The following is a 9,668-nucleotide window of genomic DNA, read 5'->3' on the forward strand; positions in this document are numbered from 1 at the left end:
CTTTCAAAAATAAATGGGATATAGTGAAAGGCATATTTAGAGTACTTTCATTATTAAAGAAGAAAAACTAAAAGTAAGGAAACTTTGTACTTAACCTTAAATTCTTCCTGAGCATAGATTAAAGAAAAAGGAAAAAATATACAAGATTAGAAATAATATAGATCCAGAAGACTAAAAATTAAATGCACTTCTGTGGCAACATATTTGAAATTTTTGCATGAGTATTTCTTAGTAAGACATAAATCACCAAAATCGGTCCCCAAATAAGAAAATTTTAATGTACAAATTGCCACATGTGAAAATTTGAAACTTGGTGATACTAGCTTCTAAAAAGATATCAGGACCAAATATTTCTACAGCTGAGTTCTAACTAGCTTTTTAAAAAAATATGTAAATTATGCCTCGTTTTTAAGAAAGAAAAAGAAATTTGAAATATTCTGATGTTATTATTTCAGGCACCACTGAAAGATGCAAACCTTTTCAATTCATATTCACAAAAATTTAATACCAATCTGTTAAGTACAAAAAAAAGCCATAGACCAATCTCACTTATGAATATAGTGGCAAAAATTATAAATGAAATCTAGCAAGATATCAAAGGAATACACTGTAATCAAATACAAATTCTTTTTTCCAAAAATGTAAAGACAGTTTAAATATCAGGAAAGCCAATACATACTTTGCTATGTCAACAAATTGAGGGACAAAAGTGATCATATTCATAGATTATGAAATGGAAGTTGATAAAATTCGATAATCAATCCCAGCTGAAACAAACAAAACCAAAATCGGCATAGAAAGAAACTAAATATGATAAAGATTATTTAGAATAATGTTTGGTGTTGGCTTCAGTAAACAGTATAATATTGAAGCCATTTTAATTGAAAACAGGAACAATATAGGTGATCCTGCTGTAATAATTATTCAGAACTGTTTTAGAAGTTCTAGCAAACACAATAAAATAAGAGAATAAAATAATTGGCATTAACATGGAAAAAGAAGAGATAAAAATATCTTTTGTAACCCCTTGAAGATACTGAATTTGTAGAAAATCTGAGAAATTAGCAGAAAAACTGAGATTAGCATAAGGAAAAAAACACTACTACAAAGAATGAAAGAGTGAGAATCTTGCCTTAACAGAAAGTAAAACATACTATTAAGCCACGGTAGTCAAATCAGTATTTTAATGACATAGAAGGAGACAAATAGATCCGTGAGACAGCATAGAAATCCCAGAAATAGTTCCCAACATATATGTGTGTATGTGTTTATATATAAACATATATGACAAAAGTGGTATTTCGTATCAATGAGAAAACAACAGTTTATTTAATCTGTGGTACTAAAACAATTGGATATTCAGATGGATGAAAGTAACAGCCTATTAAAAATAAAGCATTAATGGAAGGAAATGTTGAAATACTAAATGAATTTTTTTTTTTTTTTGAGACGGAGTCTTGCTCTGTCGCCCAGGCTGGAGTGCAGTGGCACGATCTCGGCTCACTGCGAGCTCCCCCTCCCGGGTTCACGCCGTTCTCCTGCCTCAGCCTCCCGAGTAGCTGGTACTACAGGCGCCCGCCACCAGGCCCAGCTAATTTTTTGTATTTTTAGTAGAGATGGGGTTTCACCAATAAATGAATTTTTAAAGAAAAGAAACAGAAGAAAATTAGAGAGACTACATGTATAACTGAGGGCCTAGAAAAAAACTCCTTAAAAGGAAAATCAGAAGCTTTAAAAAGAAAAGACAGTTTTATTTGACTATATATAGATTAAAAAATAAACCAGAAATATTGTTTGTCTTTTAAAAATGTGTTTTTTAAAAGGTAATTTGCTTTTAATCTATAAAAGTATTGGCTTCACTATAGTTTGAGAAGCTCTTATTTAGGCTGTTCATCTATCTCCTATATTTCTGGGAAACTGGAAGATAAATCTAAAAGTTAGATCATGCTGGAATTTTTTGGCTGGAATATATCATAGATGGTACATACTTCATATTGCATTACATTAGGAAACCCATAATATCTGTTTGTCCCATATTAGTGATGTCAATATTGACCACTAGATTAGCATGATGATGGCCTGATTCTTCCATTGCAAAGCCCAAATCATCACAACTAAGACCAGTAGGAACCAGCTCAAGCTGGCCTGAGTTTCCTTTTAAAGGACTCCATTAATCTTCAAAATTATTCTAACTTTTTGGCATAAAATCTCCCTGGCTCACCTTGTGCTTATCCTGCCCCAGACTTGGTATCACATATTTCTTTAGGAGTCCTGGTTCATTGTACTAACAAATGGTATTAAAGCCCAGAATTTAGATACCAGGGTGCTCTTTTCTACTGGGTTGGCCATGATTCTAGCCATTTCAGCCTGTACATCTAGGAAAAATATATTCTTAAAAATCTTGAGTTTACGATGATATTTCCAATTCTGTTTAACATTACAGCATTTTACATTGTTCTTTGATCTTCTTTTTTTTAACTTTTATTTTAGCGGTTCATGTGTAGGTTTGCTATATAGGTAAACCCTTGTCATGGGGGTTTGGTGTACAGATTATTTCATTACTCAGGTATTAAGCATAGTACCCAATATTTTTTCTCATCCTCTCCCTCCTTCCAACTTTCACCCTCAAGAAAGCCCCAGTCTCTGTTGTTCCCCTCTATGTGTCTATGTATTCTTGTTGCTTAGTGCCAACTTATAAGTGAGAACATGTAAAATTTGGTTTACTGTTCCTGCATTATTTTGCTTAGGATAATGGCCTTCAGCTCTATCCATGCTGCTGCAAAAAAACATTATCTCATTCTTTTTTATGGCTGCATAGTATTCCATGGTGGGTATATACCACATTTTCTTTATCTGGTACCTCATTGTGTTTTTGATTTGCATTTCTCTAGTTATTAGTGATGTTGAACATATTTTCATATGCTTGGTGGCTGCAAAAGTATGTCTTCTAATTGGGTCTTCTCTTACACTGAAATTTTTTATTCCTAACATTATTAACCCAATAATGTGTTTGTCCTGCACTATAAGAAAAATAATTTCAAATAACAAAACCAATATTAATACTAACAAGAAAATGACTGAATGAGACTTAGCATGTCTTTTTGGTTTATTGTCCTTGCAGTGTCTTGTACCGTGTTTTAAATTCACTCCAAATAAATCCTTTCTAGGTGTTATTATATAACCAATTTGATATACAGCTTTAAAAAAATTTTAGGGATTGCTTTTTAAAAATAAGTATTTTGAAATTGTTTACATGTATATTCTTTTGATCTCTACTGCATTACATATCTACATTTACCTTACTCATGTATTTATCAATACTACCCTCATAAACCTGCTACACATTTATTTTCTAGTCTCAGAGATGTACAATAATAGACTGTCTGCAATTAATTATATACAATAATGGACTGTTTTCAATTAATATAGTTGGTATTATTTACCAGGAAACAGCAGAAAGGGAAATGTTCTTATTGTGTCTGTTTTCTGGTCTTATGGAGCTCATATCGTGTTGTTGGGATGTGTCACATGAGCCAGTATTCACTATAACGGGTTACAGTTTTTAAAATGCAGTGTTTTGTGGGAGAAAAAGTTTTCTTTCTATAATGTTTGATAAAACATGTGTGTCTATGTGTATTTATATATGTGTCTTATGTGTCTTAGGTGCTTGCATTTACATATATGTTAGTTGACTCCATAATGAATTTTTTAATGATAAAATTTTTCAGCTTGGCTGAGATGTAACTAATAGATTTTATTATATTCATTCAGGAAGGTTTTTAAAATTATTATTTTTATATATTTAGGGAGTACTAGAGCAGTTTTGTTATATGGATATGTTGTGAAGTGGTGAAGGTTAAGCTATGAGTGCAATCATTACCCAAATATTGTACATTGTACCCATTAGGTAATTTCTCATCCCTCACCCCCTTCTACCTTCTCACCTTTCTGAGTCTCCAGTGTCTATTATTCCACTCTATATGTCCATGTTTATGCATTATTTAGCTCCCACTTATAAGTGAGAACATGCGGTAATTTACTTTCTGCTTCTGAGTTATTTCACTTAATATAATGGCCTCCAGTTCCATCTACGTTGTGTAAAATGCATGATTTCTGGCCAGGTGTGGTCATACCTGTAATCCAAGCATATTAGGAGACCAAGGTGGGAGGACTGCTTGAGGTCAGGAGTTCAACACCAGCCTGGGCAACATAGCCAGACCCCATCTCTATAAAAATTTTAGAAAATTAGCCAGGCATGATGGCACATGCCTGTAGTTAGCTACTTAGGAGGCTAAGGTGGGAAGATCATTTGAAACCGGGAGTTTGGGGCTGCAGTGAGTTTTGATCACACCACTGCACCACTGCACCTCTTGCACTTTGTGAGAGAGAGATACTGTCTCACAAAAAAGAGACAAGATTTCATTCTTTTTTATGGCTGAATAGTATTCTACGGTATATACACACCATATTTTCTTTATTCAATTACACATTCATGCACACTTAGGATGATGTTTTGCTATTGTAAAAAGTGCTGCAATGAATGTAAGAATGCAGGTATCTTTCTGATATAATAATTTCTTTTTCTTTGGGTGGACACATGGTAGTGGGATTGCCAGATCGAGTAGTAGTTCTATTTTTAGTTCTTTGCAAAATCTCCATACTGTTGTCCATAGAAGTTGTACTAATTTACATTACCACCAACCATATATAAATGTTCCATTTTCTCTGCATTCTCACCAACATCTGGAAAGATTTATTGAGTGCCTATCATGTAAAAGCACTGTCTAGGTATTGGGAATACACCCTTGAACAAAACAAAGACCCAGAACTCAGGGAACTTATAATCTGATAGGGGAAACAGACAACAAATAAATCTGGCCATTTTTGCTTCCTACCATCTAACCAACTCTCAGCAACTCCCAAACCTGGGTAACAATGCTAATGTTGCCGATTCTCTCTTCTATATAGCCTGTTACTTTACCATAACTATTTGAAGACATCCGTTAGTCTTTCCCATTGCCTGCTCCTTATTAATGGTACCCAACTGGAATTGTAAAATATGGTAATTAAAGAATTTTTAAGAAGAATCAAAATGTTATCAATATATCTGTTTTGAAACGTATTTGTGACCTATGTAGCAGGCATTTATTTTTGCTATTAAAATGATTATTTGCCTTACAGGAGAATTTTATTTAGGGCTATTTTTAAAGAATACACTCCCCTAATACATTTTAAATGATTCAACTTACAAATTTCTTATTTACACACAAAAGGCTTCAAATTCTTATTAGAATGAGAAGGTCTATACATTTTCTCTTGTGACCCAGGATTTCCCAAGCTTGGCCAACCTATGACTGAAAGTGGGATCACAAGAATAATGATAACCTGGATTTCACTGGCTTTGCCCCATCTGCAAAACTTCAAGTCTCTACAAAGGCCTGAATCTGCTGTCTCCTAAGTATTTTTGGGAATTCCCACGGGGTGTCTAATTATCAGGAACAAATCTGGTAAGCAGCCTGGCAAGTGGCATCTGCTTGGCCCTTTTAATTATTTCTGTGAATACCTTCATGTTTCCTTTGGGATCTGCTTCGGTTTTGGCTATTTTCTGGACACAATAGGTACCACTACTGATGTAGCAACACTTTCAAAGAGCCAGGGATCTTTGGCAAAGTCCGAGAGAATGCTTCTTTTCCCTTTTTTGTTTTGCTGTCCGTGAAAGGAATACCCTAGCTGTATAGCTAACTTGTGTCCACTGCCTTAGAAAGTTTAGGAAGACTACTTAAGGCTTATCTTTTCCTCCCATCTACTCCTAATCCCTGTGGAATGTGAGATCAAGGATAGCTCTGAGGGACATACCCCAAACTGTGCTCAGAATCACATCTCTCCTCTGATTATTAAGGCATTGCTACCAGATTGGATTTTTCAGAGTGGGATGCCTCACTGAATCTGAGTTACCCCCCGCAGGAGGGTCCTGCAGTCTCACGCATGTAGGATTTCATCAGGTTGCCCCATCAGTTCTCCAACATCAGGACCTGTTTGAGTCTTCAATAGTAGATGTTGAGACTTCTTCTGCACGCTCGATTGATTTATATAAAACTTTTCACTAGTCTCTAAGCAAGGTGATACACAATCATACTTTCAATTCATGTCATAAACTTGTTATTTAATTAATTAGACATAAGTGAACAATCCTATGGAAATAATATTTCCTAGTTTTTTTTTTAACTTGGAGGTTTTGGGGGCTTTTTACTACTAGATTCCTTTCTAAGTCTCATTTGTGTACATATAATTTTGGATGGTTATAAACTATATTGTTTTACATAATTTTTTGTAAATTAGTTTTACCTACATAGTTAAATATAGAATCCACATCTTACAAACGTAATGAACAGAAACTTTTCCATAGTCTTGAGGTAGCAACCATTTAATGAATGTTGGGTATTTGAATTATTTCCATTCTATACTATTCAGAATAGCCCTGCATATATCATATAATGACACAACTATCATTATAAAAACTATTATTGACTGGGCACGGTGGCTCACATCTGTAATACCAGCACTTTGGGAGGCTGAAGTGGGTGGATCACCTGAGAGAGATCAGGAGTTCAAGAACAGCCTGGCCAACATGGTTACCTGCCTCTACTAAAAATACAAAAATTAGCCGGGCGTGGTCGCGGGTGCCTGTAGTCCCAGCTACTCAGGAGGCTGAGGCAGGAGAATCGCTTGAACCCGGGAGGCAGAGGTTGCAGTTAGCCGAGATCACGCCACTGCATTTCAGCTTGGGTGACAGAGTGAGACTCCATCTCAAAAGAAACAAACAAACAAACGAAAAAACTATCATTGAGGATTGACAATTGATATTGGTAATACCAATGTATTTGTATTGATACTTTTCGATTGTGTTCAATACATTCCTAACTAATAGGATTGTTAAGTGAATTTAAAAAGATAAATGATGTTAACTTAGCCCCTAGCACAGTTACTAGTACTTAGTTGGACTTTAATCTATATCAGTTCTCTTCCTCCAGATAATAAGTTTTAAAATTACTTTGACGTTTTTAAACATTTGCCACTCATTTAGATGTGCATAGTCACAAAGCACGCTGTGAGCTGGAGGACATAGTACTGGGACCAATAGAACTGATCTGTTTATCAGGTTGACATCCAAAGGAGGTTACTTCGAGTCCAAATCCTTGATCTAAGGCCAACAACAATTTTTAAAGAAGTCTCACATGGCAGATAGGTTTTGAGGATTGGTAGGTAATACATGAAGTGAGGAGTATGACTTCATCTCTGTTGAATTTGAAGTAGGTTTGAGGGAAGGATCCAATTAGGAAGGTTGTTAGGGTTCTAGCCAGTTTGGTGCAAATCAAAATGCTGAAGCCCAGGTGAATCGGGCAAGCCCAGCATTGACTTTTACCCAAGTTTTGCAAAATTTCCAAAACCAGAAGGTCAGTGCATATTTAATGAAACCTGCCACTTATTGGGTATTTAATGTTCATCAAGTATTGTTTCCTTTTTAAAAGGTAAGAGGCTTATAGAACTTATGTAATTTGCCCATGGCAAAGCCTGGTAAGTGATAGAATTGAAACTCAAACCCAGGTCTGACTGACCCCCAGATTTCTATATTTCTATCACTAAGTTTATACCGTCTATATGTGAATTATGTAAAATGTTCATTTTCTTCAAAGCTGTGTGCAAAACAAAAGTTCTGTTCTTCTGTATTAAAGCCTTTTAAGTACAGATAAATCTGTACAGCTGTTATAAAAATTATTTGGAGATATTTTTAATTGTTTCCTAGTTTATTTTATAATTATGGGGTACTCTATTATGAACTCTAAAGAATAACATATTGAAGAATTAACAAGAAAAAAACAGACATTGTTATTTCTTTTGTCTAAGTTTATTATCTGAAATAACATAAGATGCATAAGGTTATTGGCATAAGAAGATAATTAAACACAAACCAAAATATTATAAGGTCATAATGTAAGTGCTGCAGGGTGAGATTTTCTTACTCCATCACCGTCTGTCATTTTTCACCACTCTACTTCTGGGGAGAGGGCTCTTAAGTAAGAAAAGACAAAAAGGACGTTGTTAGCAAACACAAAGAGTTGCTTATGCTTTAAGTGCAGTAAACATTAGCCCGAGAAATGCTTTTCCTCTAGATTTGTTAATTTTATAGGATGCCTAGGAGGGAGAGAACTGATGAAAAAAGAAGAAAATTGGGTAAAACCAGTTGGGCAATGACATTGGAATCAGTGGATGAAAAGAACTAGGGGATGGTGGAAGGGAGGAGAATGGAGAACAGGGAAGAAGACCAGAAAGAGAAGGATCTGCCAGGTGTTCCTCTGCAGTGGACGCTGGTGACCAACTATCTTGCTAGGACAGATAAAGTATTTCATTATCTCATAGACTCCCAGCGTGTGTATTCATCATTGTCTAGTATGATTTTCTTTGTACCGATGGATTGCACTTTCCAAATGTTAAGGGCATAGTTATCTTAACCATGAGAGTCATGAGAGGCAAGCAGGTTCTATTTTGGTTAGGAGAGGTGAATGTGGTATGGCGGAGGGTGTTCTAAGGCAGATTGTGGACTAAGAACACCATGAGAGCTGGGGATTTTCAGGCTTCCCATGCTAGAGGAATCCTGGGATGAAGATTTCTCTTTCCCAAACTGTTCCCATGAAGACACTTTCAGCAGCCGTGGCTTTATGCTTGCTGAAGAAAGTGGTCTAGCTGCAATTAAATATGAGGGCTTCAAATTAGAATGGGATTCAGGTTAACCAACTATTTCATTCACACTAAAATATAACTAGGCTGTCGGCCGGGCGTGGTGGCTCATGCCTGTAATCCCAGCACTTTGGGAGGCCGAGGCAGGTGGATCACGAGGTCAGGAGATGGAGACCATCCTGGCTAACACGGTGAAACCCTGTCTCTACTAAAAATGCAAAAAGTTAGCCAGGCGTGGTGGTGGGTGTCTGTAGTCCCAGCTACTCGGGAGGCTGAGACAGGAGAATGGTGTGAACCAGGGAGGCGGAGGTTGCAGTGAGCCAAGATCGCGCCACTGCACTCCAGCCTGGGCAACAGGGCGAGACTCCATCTCAAACAAACAAACAAACAACAACAACAACAACCAAAAATATATATATATATAAAACTAGGCAGTCAATCAAGTCTGCATGGTATCAAGTTCTTCCCATATTTGATCGGGGGAACTAATGGTCATCTGACGTGTGAGGGTACTAGGAGGGTAAAGATGAAGAAAAGAGATTGAGATTATAAAGCAGAGAAACCAAAGACTTTACAGTTTTGCCCGAGTTTGACCTAGTGATCCTCATTGGTGAAGCAAAAACAATCTATTCAGAAGTCTTTCTGAATTCACTGCTGGTGTTTCTTTTCTATTTGGCCTCATATATAAAGCATTTCTTTTAAAGCACACGCCAGTTTTTTTCAAAGGGACCTTTGTTCTCAGATGATCCATTATTTGTGGTATCACTGCAGAATTTGGGACAAATTTCAACTTATATCATAGAACTCCTTAGTGTACTTTATTATTCAATCCCCTCACTCCTTCCCTTATGCCTCCAAACACACTCTTCTTCCTCTCCCTGCCAGAGTGATGTCAGAAGATTCTGTAGCAGGTTCTCGGAAGCCTATTGTAC

General features: G+C 36.2%; 1 protein-coding gene across 3 annotated transcripts in view; it reads left to right on the top strand.

Annotated features, from left to right (window-relative positions):
- The window catches only part of LOC134810064 (endogenous retrovirus group S71 member 1 Env polyprotein-like), a 37,534-nt gene extending 29,708 nt beyond the window's left edge, over positions 1–7,826 (top strand). For 2 of the 3 annotated variants that reach the window (XR_010157175.1, XM_063811109.1), the window contains one exon: positions 5,328–5,507. Coding sequence is in view for 1 of the 3 variants with exons in the window: in XM_063811109.1 (XP_063667179.1) it covers positions 5,328–5,358 (31 nt within the window). In the remaining 2 variants the exon portion in view is untranslated. Of the gene's footprint in view, positions 1–5,327 lie in introns of all 3 variants that reach the window. The other variant, XR_010157176.1, reaches the window with a different exon arrangement.
- The last annotated feature ends 1,842 nt before the right edge of the window (positions 7,827–9,668 follow it).

Source organism: Pan troglodytes, chromosome 4 (assembly GCF_028858775.2).
Source record: "Pan troglodytes isolate AG18354 chromosome 4, NHGRI_mPanTro3-v2.0_pri, whole genome shotgun sequence".
In the NCBI taxonomy this organism is placed as follows: domain Eukaryota; kingdom Metazoa; phylum Chordata; class Mammalia; order Primates; family Hominidae; genus Pan; species Pan troglodytes.